The sequence below is a fragment of the Phallusia mammillata genome, chromosome 8 (genome assembly GCF_965637545.1).
Source record: "Phallusia mammillata chromosome 8, kaPhaMamm4.hap1.1, whole genome shotgun sequence".
NCBI classification, from domain to species: Eukaryota; Metazoa; Chordata; class Ascidiacea; order Phlebobranchia; family Ascidiidae; genus Phallusia; species Phallusia mammillata.
Genome location: NC_137259.1, coordinates 6,948,470 through 6,964,824, shown reverse-complemented (window position 1 = coordinate 6,964,824; position 16,355 = coordinate 6,948,470). Strand labels below are relative to the sequence as shown.

The 16,355-nt window shown below is 37.3% G+C and overlaps 1 protein-coding gene across 2 annotated transcripts in view; it reads left to right on the top strand.

The window, feature by feature from the left end:
* The window catches only part of LOC145205196 (low-density lipoprotein receptor-related protein 1-like), a 75,428-nt gene that overhangs the window by 51,190 nt on the left and 7,883 nt on the right, over positions 1-16,355 (top strand). For both annotated transcript variants that reach the window (XM_080077857.1, XM_080077856.1), the window contains exons 54-76: positions 516-637; positions 1,840-1,947; positions 2,204-2,320; positions 2,798-2,914; positions 3,874-3,996; positions 4,477-4,635; positions 5,041-5,179; positions 5,512-5,617; positions 5,958-6,085; positions 6,452-6,738; positions 7,073-7,178; positions 10,185-10,282; positions 10,516-10,635; positions 11,151-11,369; positions 11,646-11,800; positions 12,308-12,407; positions 12,601-12,732; positions 13,221-13,346; positions 14,392-14,546; positions 14,952-15,060; positions 15,421-15,531; positions 15,725-15,875; positions 15,941-16,035. In XM_080077857.1, coding sequence (XP_079933983.1) covers positions 516-637; positions 1,840-1,947; positions 2,204-2,320; positions 2,798-2,914; positions 3,874-3,996; positions 4,477-4,635; positions 5,041-5,179; positions 5,512-5,617; positions 5,958-6,085; positions 6,452-6,738; positions 7,073-7,178; positions 10,185-10,282; positions 10,516-10,635; positions 11,151-11,369; positions 11,646-11,800; positions 12,308-12,407; positions 12,601-12,732; positions 13,221-13,346; positions 14,392-14,546; positions 14,952-15,060; positions 15,421-15,531; positions 15,725-15,875; positions 15,941-16,035 — 3,083 coding nt within the window. The remainder of the gene's footprint in view (positions 1-515; positions 638-1,839; positions 1,948-2,203; positions 2,321-2,797; positions 2,915-3,873; positions 3,997-4,476; positions 4,636-5,040; positions 5,180-5,511; positions 5,618-5,957; positions 6,086-6,451; positions 6,739-7,072; positions 7,179-10,184; positions 10,283-10,515; positions 10,636-11,150; positions 11,370-11,645; positions 11,801-12,307; positions 12,408-12,600; positions 12,733-13,220; positions 13,347-14,391; positions 14,547-14,951; positions 15,061-15,420; positions 15,532-15,724; positions 15,876-15,940; positions 16,036-16,355) is intronic.

The following is a 16,355-nucleotide window of genomic DNA, read 5'->3' as shown; positions in this document are numbered from 1 at the left end:
ACTTTTTTTAATTAATGGCGGTTCGTGCCAGCAGGTATATAATAAAGAGAAAGCAGAGTGTTTTGTGCTTTTAAGGCTGAATTTTAAGACAAGGGCATGTGTAAATGTAAACTATTATATGTCGAAAACTAGTTAGGGCGCGTATACCAACCTTACTCTTGAAAATGTATTTAAAATTTTCTTTTGGCACACCAAGACCCGCAGGAATGTTTAATGAGGCTTCCCAAAATATAAAAAAATCTTAAACCAAGCTACTAAGCAACAACCACCGGTTACTTTTGTTCAAAGGTGCATGGCGCGATGCATTAAAACCTTACGCATTGTTAAGTCATAATATATACACAGGTGTCAACGAAATGGTTGCCTTCATTCTGCGCCACTGTACCTGTGATGAGTTGAATTGTATTCACCACTATAGTTTTGTAGGCGCGTGTTTTGCTTTTATGTATTTTGTTTAATAGCTTTTTGTACTTTTTGATGTACCACCAAAAACTTCAGGTTTGTGTCGTTTACAGAGATAACTACTGGATGTGTGGAAACGGTCGATGTATTCTCAATAAACTTGTCTGCAATGAAATTGATGACTGTGGCGACGGATCGGATGAGAGCAAGGATGTGGATTGCCCAAGTCCGAAAAGTGAGTGGCGTGACCAACATACCGTTTTTAGACACAAATGAAAACTGTACCACTTTATCTGTGCAGAAAAGTCCGGTTAAATGCAACATCTGTTTAATTGCATACGGAACGTAAATCCCAACCGTTGTTATTTGTTAAGGAAATCGTCCAGTTAATCGCATACCTGGTCAATTGCATAAACATTTGGCAACATGCTTATGTAATTAACCTGATCGGTCTGTACTTCAGATTATAAGTTTAATTTAAGACAAAATTACAAACATTTAAAAAAATGGCGAATTGATTGATAGAGATGGGCTAAAACTGCAAATGTTCTGTTTTGTCTAACACCGAGCATCTCACGTTTCAATGCTCTGTGCATTGTAATGTCACAAATATTCCCAATTTCACGCTAGTTTTGTAGCTTCCGAAGGTCCCTTTAAACTGTTCAGGACCAAGAAGTACGTATTTTTTTCGCCATTTGACTCATTTAAAAACAGTCAGTTTTGATCTTGGACATACCCTTTCATACACTAGTTTCGTATGTTAGCAGGGCATGAATATGCCAATTTAATGTTTGGTTTAGTTTGTGCAACTGCTCCGCCGCGCACCGAGCATCAAAACCTGCAATGCTCGGTAGGGATGTGCCAAAACTGCAAATGTTCTGTTTGGTCGAGCACCGAGCATCTCACTTTAATGCTCGGTGCCCGGCCGAGCACGCTCGGTGCATTATGACGTTACGAAAACCACCCTTTCTACGTTTTAGCTATACAAGGTCTCTTACGTCACCGGCGGTGTTTTATTGAGCTGTACATGCCTATAAAGAACGCGTTTTTCCACCATCTAATACATTTGAAAAATCATTCGTTTTTTTTCTTGGATACCCTTTAGAGAACAAGTCACGTATGTTAGCAGGGTATGGATATGCAAATTCAACGCTCGGGTCAGTTTGTGCAACTGCTCGGCCGAGCACCGAGCATGAAAAACAGCGATGCTCGGTACCGAGTACTCGGGTTCTGGCTCGGCTCGGCCCATCCCTAATGCTCGGTACAGTGTATTCAGGTTCTGGCACGGCTCGGCCCATCCCTACATGTTACGCAGTTGGCAAATACAACAAACTATATCAAACATATTTGTTTTTACCGCCCAAAAAGCGATAATGTAGCTCATATTAATATTATAAATGGTAATTTTTTGTTTCAATTTACCATTTTTGTGTTCAGCAACATGTTTGGCTGGAATGTATGCTTGTGGCAACGGTCATTGCATTCCCACGTCATGGAAGTGCGACGGAGAAGATGACTGCGGCGACGGATCGGATGAGCGATGCAGTAAGTCCACGCACACCATGATATTTTAAGTTGTTACCATTTGCTGGTTTATGTGCAATTTTGACCAATTTCTTGAACCAACGCCAAGAAATAAACTGTACGCATACTTATCAGAAGAAAGTAACAGAAAACCTTCTTAAAGCTAATACCTTAGTAACTGACAAATCGGCAAACATTTATGACATTTGACATTGTTCACATCTCAAAGAGCCTCTTAATTCGAAAATTCAACAATTTATAATTTAAATTATTTTAGACGCCACTTGTCCTGACAACAGCTTCCAATGTTTGAGTGATGGAATATGCATTCTATCATCGTACAAATGTGATTACGACATTGACTGTGCAGATGGGAGCGACGAAGCCGATTGCGGTAAAACCATGCTTGGATCTTAGTTGGAAATATATTTTTGTTCAGCAATGTAAATTAGTAAAGCTACATACAACTATCCTACTACTATTCAGTGTTTTACCCTACTATGCACTGAAATTGAATTTCCTTAGCACAGCATCGGCCGCTAACTGACCGTAGCTCTTTTTGGACGATTGTAGGCGGCCAGATACTGAAAATAATTTCTTGGCATCCACTTAAAACCAATAAACTATGTTATACTTGTACTTAGGCTACTCTATATTTTGGTTTTAGAACTTTATGGAACCACTTTTACTGTTGTGACTGCAATTGTGCCATGTTTTTTTGTGATTTTCTAAGTAAATGGCTTATCTAGAATTCAAAAATTGGCGCTCCTGCCTCGCCGAATTTCAGTAAAATAATACTTTTGTTTTGTACTTTTGACGATTTATACGTATGCTCTAAATTTACCAGTAAGTCTGTCTTCAATGGTTGCAGACGGACGGTGTAGGGTTGGATTCATGTCATGTGCAGCGAACGATCATTGCATTCCTCTAAGATGGAGTTGTGATGGTCAGAATGATTGTGTGGACGGATCAGATGAAAGATCTTGCGGTATGGTCTCAATAGGTTTAAACCAGGGATTCCCAACCTGTGGTACGCGTATACCACTAGTGGTACGCGAAGGTTTTTCCGGTGGTACGCGAGTAGCTTCCGTTTTGTTCACATAAACCTGGATTAACAACCTTATATTTTGTTTATCTGGTTTTGTTCACAAAAAACATTCCCCAGGCCTATTGTCATAATTACGTAACTATTTCTGTTGTTTCGTATCATTACGATCTTCAAAATACAGGTCATGTCAATTGTCAACAAACAGCATAGTTGCTATGAAAAGCCGTACAACGCTGTGGTACGGTTGGCGTTAATTATGTCAAATGATTGCTCTTGATAGATATCATCTACTATTTTGTAGCGTTGAATGAAATATGATTCGAACAAATTAGTTGTTCTGCAAGAAATGGTACCATAGAGCACATTAGTGCTCTAGGGTGGTACGCGTGGCAGTGGAGAGCGTTCAAGTGGTACGAGATCGTAAAAAGGTTGGGAACCCCTGGTTTAAACTCTCTTAACGAAAATAATGAGGGATATGTAATATGGGGTAATTGGGTGATTATTGAACAAAATGAACCAATTTTTAACACAATGGTTTTCAAACCCCTTCGCAAACAGAATGTTTAAGAAAAAAGGGACTGGTGTACAAAAAAATATGTACCAAAAATATGTTTGCGTCCAAAAACAAAGCGATGGTTAGGTCTGATTTAAAATCATAAGTTTATCAAGTTTGAAAACCATATCGAATGTTGTCGATGTTAATCTATATTACCTACACTGGTAGTTTGAAGATACATATTCCTCAAGATAGTTAAACTTTGCACGCGTTTAAACGTTGGTAAAGATAAAAACTTAATGGGTTGATTGAAATTGCCCACTTTGATGAACACTGATGTATCAGATTTGAAAATTTTACTTATATATGGCACAACCAGAAATGAATGGTTTTTCTTTTTAAGATGACGCTGGAACTTGTTTGGGGGGATTGTTCCGTTGCGAGACGTCAGGAAAATGCATCAACATGGAATGGAAATGCGATAGAGATGATGACTGTGATGACGGAAGCGACGAAATGAATTGCGGTAAAATAAAAACGTTTTGTGTAACTTTTGTGATCACGCAAGATGTCAGCCATTTTTTTTGTATTTACATACGAATCCGGTTAGTTGCATACCGGTTAATCTCACTACCCGTTTAAATGCACAAGGGATCGTTAATTGGTCACCTATCATCTGTTAAGAAAATCGTGTATAAATAAGCTTGAACAATTTGTTATGCGATTAACCGGGTTCTTCTGTATTAATAACTTTTATGTTTCAAATTAAATTCAAATTTAGTTTTTTCGCACCACACGGAATAAATTATGCTTTGTGGTGATGAAGTTTTAATATTTTTCCGTAGCTTGCGTGGATATTATTGTAACTTGACGTAGTCTTAAATTTGTGGGTAATTTCTTTTAGTGCTGTTTAAACGTTTTTCAAGACATGAAAACTGCAAAAATTCGCTGAGGCATGTAAATTTTGGTTAAAGCGGCTTAATAATGCCTTTTTGATTGTCATTAGAATACCCCCCATGCAATGCTACAGAGTTCAAATGCACCGACGGTAAATGCGTCCCGTTCAAATGGCATTGTGATGGTGACCGCGATTGCGCTGATGGATCCGATGAGCGCAACTGTTCGTCCACGACATGCGACCGAAAAAGTCAAATTCAATGCCAAGGTTCTTCGAAAACAAATTCTTTGTATTTTTGCTCCCTTTACATTTGAAAGAACCTTTAAAAAAAACTATTTATAGTTTTTATGTAATCTGCCATAAGATGACCAGTATCGACAGTAACCTAATACTCCAAGACTGTAGCTGGCTAGACTAACATATGTGCACATATATATATAAGCTATTACTGTCAGGTATAATATCACGTTTATAGAGCTCTGGCCATTGTATTTTTATTTCGACGTTTAAATCGTGCACTGTACTACGCGCATTCATTTTTATTAACCCTGATGAAGGCCACCTCGCCTGTATAGGACGTCGAAACGTCGGAATAAAAATACATTTGCCGGAAGAGCTCTATAAACTTGTTACATATGTGCGTTTGTGTATGACAACTATACCTATTTTCAGCTGGCCTGTGCCTTCCTCTTAACGTGACCTGCAATGACAAACCTGATTGTCCGAACGGCATCGATGAACGAGGTTGTAACAAGGATGACTGTAAAGACCAAAGTGTGTGTGAGCAAATCTGTATTGAAAAGGTCTACAGGTATGCAAACGTTCTGCTAGCTTAACAACACGTGTTTTTGTAGTCTTAGCCGTCTTGTATATTGAACTTATTCGGAAATATATTTTAATAGTGCAGTAAACCTCGGTTAATGCGGACCCGTTTGGAACAAAAAACTTGTCCGTATTAGGCGAAGATCCGGATTAACCGATGTTGATTAGTTAAAGCCTTACCACATTGCAAATCATTTGTACTTCGAATTAGGCGATGATCCTGATTAATCCGGTTTAGTCGAATTTTTACTGTATAACACTTTGGTGCTGTGAAGCAAAAAAAACACAATTCAGTTTTCTACTATCTTTTTTTGCATGTAGATATGAGTGTGCGTGCAGAAAAGGATACAAACTTTCTGATGACGAGTCGCATTGTACTGATTTAGATGAGTGCACGGACCCGGCATCCAACCCTCCATGTTCACAGGTAAAGCTCACTATGTGTCTTCTACAATTATGCTTATTATTTATTGATTCTTTTTATAAGGCAATTAAAACATTGCTTGGTAATTGGTTGCTTCGGTATCACGCCTTCAATAGACCTGGAGTAATATAATTTATAACTTATATGAGTGTGTCGCGGTCGCTGGTTTGCATGGACGCTTCACGGCTGATCCCAGTAATAAATTTATGTTCATCTTAACTAATACGTGACAACCGTTACAGGAGCTCTTAGTTAAAAACGACTGCACCGAAAATAACCACCCTAATAACTAAAATATAGTCTGGCTATGTTTTTATAACTATATCGTGTGTCTGTTGTTAAGGTTTGTACAAACATCGCTGGGGCGTTCATTTGCTCCTGTGCGAAAGGCTACTTCAAAGATCCTCACGACTCAACCCATTGCAAAGCTGGCAGGCGATCAGGACTTGGAGAGATCATGTTTTCAAATGGGTACGTAAACGCTATTGGGCACTAAATCAGTGTGTAACAACTTTTTAAGTAAAACGAAACATCAACTTTTCGAAGGCAAAAAATGGAACTAAGTGATCTTTGGTTAAAACTTTTCTATGGTAAATAGAATGGTTTGAATCGCTTTTGGTAAAAAATACCACGTAACGGATTTTCTGCGGTATTCTATGCACGCATGCATTTTGTCACCGAACCCCTAAACTTAAGTTTTTTTATTTCTTTAAAAACGATTACATAAAATATAGACTAAGCTTTAATCTAAAAAAATGATTTTTTTTCTTAATTTAGTCTTGTTTTCACAATTATACGCGAGAAATTAAACAAAATCCTTTATTCTTGTTTTTTTAGGAAGTTTATAGGCCGAGTTGATCTAGAAACAACCCACAATTCCAGCCGGAATTTGCATCTATTTGACCCCGTTGCCTTTGATGTGGACTTTTTCAAACAGCGCCTCTACTGGTCAGATGTTGTACGAGGTCACAGCGTCATTAAGCGGGCAGATTTAAACCAACCTTATCTGACGCTGGCCAATGACATTATGTCACATAGCGACACTGTTGTAAATGTCACCATAAGAAATGTACAAGGAATTGCATTTGATTGGTATGCGGATAACATATACTGGACCGATATGGGTAAGTTTTGTTAATTCTTATTTTCTTTCTTTTGTCCCGATTTGCATTTAAACAAAATAGTTTCTTTGGTATTAAAACAACTCGGATTTACGATACTCTCTTTTTAATTGGAAATCCCGAATAACTAATAGGTCTGTAATACTGGTCTGTAATAACCCTAAGTTTATTTTTGCCTTAAACGCAACAAAAAAATTTAATTTCACAAACGTTGGTTTGAATCCCATCGCAGGCTAGATTTTTGTAGCCTGTGTCTTGCAATACCGTCTTCAATAGGCAAACATTTAAAATTGATTTTTACGCAATATGTATCTACTAACATCTGACTTTTTTTCAGGAACTGCAAAGATTGAGGTGGCCAAGTCCAACGGACTTTTTCAGAAAACTCTGATTTCAAAAGGCTTGGATCTTCCCAAAGCGATTGCACTTGACCCAGAAAACGGGTAATTCAAATCTTTCATCATAAAGTTCTAAACCAGGGGTGTCAAATTCGCGGCCCATGAAACAATAGTAATTAAACCGTTTCTCAAAGCGTTAAGTTAGCAGTCATATGCGTCAAACTTTTTGTATGCCTATTGTGTGCAAATAATGCGAAAAAACAGGTACCAAAAGCGTCATAATACAAATTATGACGTAATAAACAATTAAAACTGATCTTCACACTGTGCAGCTCTATCTGTACATCAGGTTGGAAAATTATCTTGACTTTTAGGACGTCAATAGATGGTATACATACTAGTGATGCACCGAACCCGCCTAAAAAAGTTCGGGCCGAAACCGAATATTCGGCCATGAGGCCGAATAATTTCGGCCGAATCAGGCCGAACCTAAAATCCCCGTTTCTTTGGATGTTTTCAACAGAACCTTGTGTTGTTGATGCGAGTGAACTCAATTTTGACAAACTAAAATCACTTTTACAATGCGTAAGCTTTGCTAAACATATAATATTTTGCAGACAACGTGGCTAGTGTTTTATAGATACAACAAATAGTTAATTTATTATGTTTCGTATGAGCGTAAATAAAATTTAAGGCCTCAATTCCATGCAATAAAAAAGTTCGGTTTCGGCCGAATTTTCAAAAAAGTTCGGGCCGAAACCGAAACATCGGAAAACAGCGGATTCGGCCGAAATGTTTCGGCCAACCGAAACTTCGGTGCATCACTAATACATACGATAAAAACCTATTTATTTACATCTGTAATTTTATAACAAAACCCAGCAGGTAATTGGCGACTGTTGTTGAAATAAGGATCTGTAATGCGGCTGTCGTAGCGAAAAGGTTGTTTAAGAGTATAAAACTATATTAAAAACTAGAATAGTGGTTTTCCTATATATTGCCGGGTTATATATACTACATCATATTTAATGATGTATCACATATTCCATTTACTATATTCATAATGGATATATATTTGGCACCTACATTTCATTGGGTCCCTATCTTTTTCCTGGCACTTTATAACCTAATTGTTTCTGCAAGCATAATCTAATGGGTCCCCACGCATATGCATATGCGATTTGGTAACAGTAGAAATAGGGCACAATCACTGTTAGATATTTACCAATTTACTATACACATCATTTGATCTACACATATGATTGTTTTTGCAAGCAAAAACGAATGGGTCCCCACACGCGCGTTTGTGCGGATTTATGGTAAACAAACATCCTGGTTATTTTTAGATTCTTAAGGACAAGCTTAACCAACTTTAGCCTTAACCCAAAAAGTTTTGTCCGTATTGTTTTTGCATCATTATTGTCATATAATTACAAAAAAACAGTAAATAGGAACAGGAAAAATACTTTTAATTTATTCTCATGCTTTGACCTTGATATTGTCGTTCAAGGTCAGTTTTTAAACACAATGATCCAAAACTTAAAATGTGCTTGACAACTTAATAAAACGACATAGCATAGCTGCGCAAAAACAGCTGATTTCTAATCACCGACACGACTGCCTCATAAAACGTCGGTCCGGACGTCAAGCTGAGCACTTCCGCTACATTCACCCGCCTTAATCGTAAACAAGTGAATTACTCCCTTGAGAGTTGAGACTTTTATCTGACTGAGAAAATGGTCACGTAACGACTGCGTTCATGCGTGAAGCAGAGGCATTTTTTTCCATGTGCCACTATCGTTAATCACTCCCATTGCGTCAGCTGTGCACTGAGCGAGCACAAATATGACAGAAGACAGCATGTAAAACCATATATTTACTATTACTGAGCCGATTGCACTGAAATTTTTACCAGCCAACAAGGAGCACCCGATCCACAGCTGTTAAAAATTTCAGCAGATTAAGTCTTGTATTTCTGGCCTCAATAACATGTGAACAAACAAACAAATATTTGGGGGTAAAGGGGTGAAAATGGATATATACAACTTCAAGTTACAAAATAGTTTAAAATACGCTGCAATGAACCAATCAAAACGTATGTAACTCCAGAAACATCTGCTTTAGCAAGTATAGCCGTTTTAAAAATTTCACGTTTTGGGGGGCTGTGGGTGAACCAAGGGGTCAAACGGGGTCAAAATTCACATGGACCATCTTTTGACCAATATCTATAATAAGTGTAAATTTGAAAAAGTTTGAACCATTCTTTCTTGACCAAAACGTGGGAACAAATCTGCGTTAAAAAATTCACGTTTTGGGGGGCTGTGGGTGAACTGAGGGATCAAACGGGGTCAAAATTCACATGGACCATCTTTAGACCAATATCTATAATGTGTGTAAATATGAAAAAGTTTGAACCATTCTTTCTTGACCAAAACGTGGGAACAAATCTGCGTTAAAAAATTCACGTTTTGGGGGGCTGTGGGTGAACTGAGGGATCAAATGGGGTCAAAATTCACATGGACCATCTTTAGACCAATATCTATAATGTGTGTAAATATGAAGAAAAAAAAAAGAAAAAAGAAAAAAGGAAAAAAGAAAAAAGAAAAAAGAAAAAAAAATATAGACAAAAACAATATGTGTCCCCTTCAGGGAAGGGGACCCATAATGACATGCGGCCCTCGGCATAATTTACAAACTGCAATGTGGCCCCCGAACCCCACGAGTTTAACACCCCTGTTCTAAAGGGTAGTGTCCTAAAAAATACAGTTATGATCAGGCCCGTCATAGCGCTCTTCTTTCAAAGATTGTCCTTGTTTTAGTCGACAACGTTTGGAAGTATAGTAAATACTAACGTGAAGATTCAACAACTTTTTGCAAAAAAAAACTGTTTGACACTAGGTTATTTAATGTTAGATAAATCGGATTGTTTTTCAGATGTTTTTATTTACGGTAGCCCCGGCTGAATAGATAATATTGTTTGTGGGGCCATTTTCTGGTACTTAAAGCAAGCATAGGGCCTTTTTGGTACCGGCACTAAACATATATTTTTTGCTTGTCAAAAACCAGCTTTAGACTTTGCCGTAAACGTACTAACGGTATCTTATATTTCAGATATATGTATTGGAGCGATGTCGGTGAGAAACCGTATATTGGGAGAGCTGGTATGGACGGCAGCAACAGATCAATTGTCATCGATAAAACCATTTTCAGTAAGTTTTTGTTTACTTTATTAGCATATAATCCGGTTAATTGCTTAAAAACTTGCCCAATTGGTATGCGATTAACCGGATTCGTCTGTACAAAACACATGTGTATTTTTTCCTGATATCTGATTGGCTACGGTTTCGGATCCAAGGTTCCAATTGAATAAAATTAAATTTTAGAACAGGTTTAAGCGATGTTTTTTTTGTAAAATTAACAGATCGCGTTCATTGTTTTGCAGGAGCATTCGCATACCCTGGATCATTAACTATTGATTATCCATCGGCGAAACTCTTCTGGTCAGACACAAAGAAAGGCTTTATCGCTTTTTGCAATTTAGATGGTGCTCATCCCAAAATAGGTACTAGTTTTTTTTTACCAAACGACCTCTTAATTAAAGCGACAAACAGTGTCAAATTCAAAAGGTCCACTATTTAAACCTTAAAGTTCTAATTAAGTGTTTTTGGATTGAGAGGAAACTTTTTAAAAGTAGCATGTACTTTTCAAAAGAGTATGTCCCCACATTTTATTGCGGTAAACTAACAAATTATGGTCATTATATAATTCATGTTTAAAAATCGTGACAAAATAGATACAATTTGGTGATATTCACGTAGCCAGCTACATTCTATAATAGCTTGTGTTTTAGACGCCTATTGAATAAACCATTTTGTGATACGCAGTTATTTTGAAAACCCCGGTTAAATATTCTTAACCAATTTGAAAGCCCTAAAAGTCGTGTCATTTTTTGACAAAAACGCTCATGACATTTTTTTTCTACTTTCTGCATTTTTTCTGCATTTATACATGGGAGTGCAAAATTTTTCAAAAGAAGTAGCCTAAACCGTTTAAACCTATAAAACTATCATCTTACAGTGGTGGAATCAGCTGTGTCATCTCAATTTGCTTCCATGTTCGGCGCCATCGCCGTGTTCGAAGACCTGGTTTACTGGTACGATCCTCATAACGCCACAGTGGTGTCAACTGACAAATTTAATCGCACCTCCCTCTCCAAACCACCTATTGTCCTCACCAACATTCCCTACAAGATAACTGACCTTAAAGTGATACACCCTCTACGTCAACCTGCCTGGGGTAAGCAATGACGTCACAAAGTGCGATGTCATAAAACGTAGTGACGTGACGATATCAAATATATGCGGTGCGAAGATCCGAAAAAATGTTACCGGTTTTGCGAAAAAAATGTTACCGTTTTATTATTGACGTCATTATGTACATATGACGTAACATTGAAAAACTTTTACGTGCAAAAGTTGAAAAAAGTCTTCAAATTGGGTTTGTGCATATTTATGTGACGTTTGGAACAAACTTATAAACAAATGCGATAACATTTTAATTCCTATTTCTAAGATGTTTCCCATCGTATTAAACCATGTGGTGGAGACAGCGGATGTCATGATTTGTGTCTGATTGCACCAAGAGGTGGACATCGATGCGAATGTCCAAACAACTTTTACCTGGGAGCCGACAAGTATTCCTGTATCAGCAATTGTTCATTCAGCGAGGTAAGAAAAATGTTTGTACTCCACATAAGATTCTGTTTTGGTTAAGGCAGGGTTCCAAAACAAGGATTACTTGTACCTTCTAGGTGTAGTTGGAGGTTCGAAATAGGGTATCAAAATACAAGCTGTTCGGGCATATTTGTGAAAAGCAAAGTTCAGTGTGGCTGGGAAAAGTTAAAAAATAACATTTTTACAACCTTTCTTATCCATTTCTATAATTTGATCGCTTAGTTTTTGTAAACAATGGTTGTTATTTGTGATTATGTTTTGCTTTACTGACTGTTACAAAATAAGCAGGAGTACTCCAGCCCATGTAGGCGCCTGACGTGGGTTCGAATCCCACCGGAGTCTTCTTTTTCTATAGCTTATTCCATGTCGCTTGGAAACTGCTTTAGTTGGGGACAGCCACTATAACGGGCTTGGCTTACTGTTCCAATCCAAATATGCCCAGCTTTGTCAACGACACCCCGTATGCCGTTGTAACGTTGGACTTGTAATTATGCTTTGTAGTTTATGTGCGCTACGGACAAATGTATTCCCTTCTGGTGGAAGTGTGACGGTGTCAACGATTGCGCAGACAACTCGGATGAACTTCCAAGTCTGAATTGCAGTAAGTGGACTGTTTGTAAAACAAAACGTAATTTTTCAAAACGGTGGATGACCTAAGCCCTATTAAAATTTACATTCTGTTATTATATGCGACTTGTTTCCATCGCTGGGTCTCCGGTGACCCGTGAATATACATATATATACGTTACTACACACAGTATCCATAAGGCACCAATTCAGTCATTTTCGTGCAGCTGAATTCTTCTGTACACCCGGACAGTTTCAGTGCCACAACTCAACTGAAGCGATGCATGATTGTATTAATCCGACGGGGCTGTGTGATGGAATTCGCGAATGCAAAGATGGCTCAGATGAAATCAATTGTGGTGAGTTTAACTTACATGAAATCGTAGCTGTTCTGTTTGTATCTGAAAAGACTTTCTGTGGTCTGGCATTACGTACTTTTTCTAAAATTAGGTACCTTTTAAGCTGCGTCTTTACAGGAAATTTATTGAAAACATTCTACTAAATACCTGAACTACAGCTATGCTAGGATTTTGTTTCTTTTGCAGCTAAATACGTGAAATATTCAGTTCTACTTAAATGTTTTTTTACTTCTAGTCGCTACTTAAACTCTGTAAGCCCTACAGGTACAATCTAATGTTTGGTACGTTTGGTCTCGATGCATGTTTCAGTTACGTTTGGTCCTTATTTAAGTGTTCGGTCTTATTTCTCCCAACCATAACGTTGGGTACTGTCAATGATACACAATATATTGGTATTTAGAACGGTATTTGTGTACTGTGTACCTTCAGCATGTACATTGGAACTTACCATCTAGGTGTTGTGTTAAAAAGGGTTGTAATTTCTTCAGATAAGCACGTTTGCTTGCGGAACCAGTTTAAATGCTCACATTCCTCCCCTCCGATCTGTATTCCTGATCTGTTTGTATGTGACGGGTCTGTGCAGTGCGCGAACCACGAGGATGAAGAAAACTGCGGTAGGCAAAATATTTTAAAGCGGAAAATGTCATCAGTGCTTACTAAGTTTGTGTACGTAATGTAAAGCATGCTGCCTCGATGCTCATGTATAGTAGGAACTAATTTTGTAAATAATCTGACTGGACAAGCAAAAACAACGGTGAATTGATTTTGTGTACTGAACCATACATTTTTGCTTGTCTTTAACATGTAAATAATTTTTTTTACGTTTAGCATTGCTTTTTGAACTTTTTGATATATCAAAACTGTAAAATATAGCTTAAATACACATATTATCATGAGTCACAACATAATCAGTATGAACGATGAGGACTTCTTGTAAGATAATTAATAAGCGATCTTTGACAAAAATTTAAATATTGAAACATAGCGTACAGTACGAGACTTAGCAGTTCCCTGTTGATTACATTGTCTCCCTATAAAAGCATTGGTAAAGCAGGCAACTTATCGTATGTTGCGTAAACTGGTGTAGACAACAGTGAAATCACTGTCATACTAATAATAAGTACCGTCATATTTCAAATATGTAATACCAAAACGCAATTTTAAAAGGATTGTCTTGCTAAGGCGATCAAGCAAGGTTTCAGACACTTAAATATTGTACTTTAAATCTAACTGATTGGAAGACGTAATGGTATCGTATCAAAATTATATTTTTGGTTTACACTATTCCGCCATTTCTTTACTTATGTAAGCTGTTGCTGCTAGGCATAATATCAACCAAGAACTCTCCTGGCAACTGCACTTTTGTACCGGCGTTTCCGTGTCCTGCTTGCGTTTTATCCTTTTTCTTTGTTCATCGTGCACTGTATACTACATGCATTCAGCGTTATTTACCCTGACGAAGGCGACCTGTATAGGACGTCGAAACGTCGGTATATACATGCAATTGCCAGAAAAGCTCTATATAGTTGATTTGATTTGTTTTTATGGATCACATGTGCCGAAATTTCTGATGTATCTATAGTTAAGAATACAAAACATGTATATATGGAACAGCATAGCATGTACCTTTTCAATTCCAACTTTCTTTACGTTTTACAGGACCAGTGACGTGTCCAGCCGACCATTACACATGTGACTCGGACCAGGAAGGTGATTTGTCTCCTGATTGTATTCCAAATAGCTGGGTATGCGACGGTGCTGAGGAATGTGTGAACGGTGATGATGAAAAGAAATGTCCTCCGAAAACCTGCAAGGTATAATTCTGGATTTGTGGATTATTTGCAAAAAATGTTTTCTGGAAACACTGCAAAGTTTAAAACACGTAAAAATCAGACCAAAGACCTTACATTAACTGCTCTTATTGCCACTGAATAAGTTCTAGTATACCAATAAAAAGTTTGAATCAGTGTCGCTGAGGGTTTTTTTGAAATTGACAGAAAACATTCTAAAAATTTCCCCTTTTTCTGATTATTTTCTTGTGTATATTAACTACATTAAACCGTCTATTTTAAACCATTTACCTTTTTTACCGACGAAACGTTTTGTGAAGCACTGCATCGACTTGTGTTTGTTTGTTTATTTGAAACATTTTTCGAAACACTGCAACCTGAAACAATTTCCTCTTCTTGGTTTAAAAAGTACAACTTTGTTTCCAATAGGAGGATGAGTTTGCTTGTGTCAATCACAACTCGTGTATACTGAAAGCATGGAAGTGTGACGGGGAAATGGATTGTAACGATGGAAGTGACGAAGGCCCCGATATTTGTTGTAAGTTATAAAAATCCCAAGACCCTACTTGCAATTTATTCCTGTATCTCAATTTCTCTCAATTTTGCTGTGATTTTGTAATCTACCCATAGAAGTTAATTTTTTCTTTAAATTATTATAGCAGAGTAGTTGAAACACTTTTGTTACTTAAGGAATCTCCCGCAGACAATAGAATGTAAAAAAGAAATATTCTTGCTTGTGATTAGATAAATATTTAGAATGTTTCATAAAAAAACAGGTAAAAAGCATCCTTGCTTGAAATTATCTTAGCAGAGTTTTACAATAATATTTAAATTACAAACTAAATCCGCGAATTATTAGTTAATATGTTGGAGAAATGCTTAAAAATGTCATTTTTAGCGACCCCAGCCTGCACCGAATTTCTATGCAATAACGGTCAGTGTGTGTCAAAGAAGTGGCGATGCGACTTTGATAACGATTGTGGAGACAACAGCGATGAAACAGACTGTCGTAAGTGACTGGTTTCAACTGTTTTTTGTTTTGTTGTTGTTTGAGAGCCCACCTTAGACTTTATTCCCGGTGTTGTTTCAAGTTGCCAATGTATTAAAGATTTTTTTCGTTTTTTGAGAGCCTACCTTAGACTTTATTCCCGCTGTTGTTTCAAAGTTGCCAATGTGTTGAAGATTTTTTTCGTTTTTAACAGCACAAAAAGAATGTCAGGACAACCATTTTCTCTGCACCGACAAGTCCAAGTGCATCTTGTCTGAATTTCGCTGTGACGGAACGCCCGATTGTGATGATAAAAGTGATGAAGCCAACTGCACAGCAACAAGATGCAGTGCTGCAGAATTTGCGTAAGAATTTATCAATATTTTTGGTCATGCATTTGCAAGAATATTGTAATGTTTTTTTGTCTTAGATGCAAAGATCACCACCTTTGCATTCCCCTGGAAAACAGATGTGATGGAATAATAAACTGCATGGATGGATCGGACGAAACAGAATGCAAAGTTTGTAAGTTGAACAAACGATGAATAAAAACTAACCTAAGTTCATAAAAAAGTTTAAATCATTTGTCCTTAATCATTTGTTTTTAAGAGATATATATTGTTTGCTTTAACAGCATCATCTGTGTCTTATTTGAATAGAATCTCATGATTAAAAAATGAGACAGAAATTGTACAGTAAGTTCGAAGTTAAGGCTTCTAACGGCATCAATCGAACCTTTGTTTCACCAGTGTTCCATTTGGAAAGAGAACAAGTTTTTTTGGTGATGCAATAATCGCTATATTGAAACTTGATTTTCATACAACGCAAATTGTGTACCCTAGTAA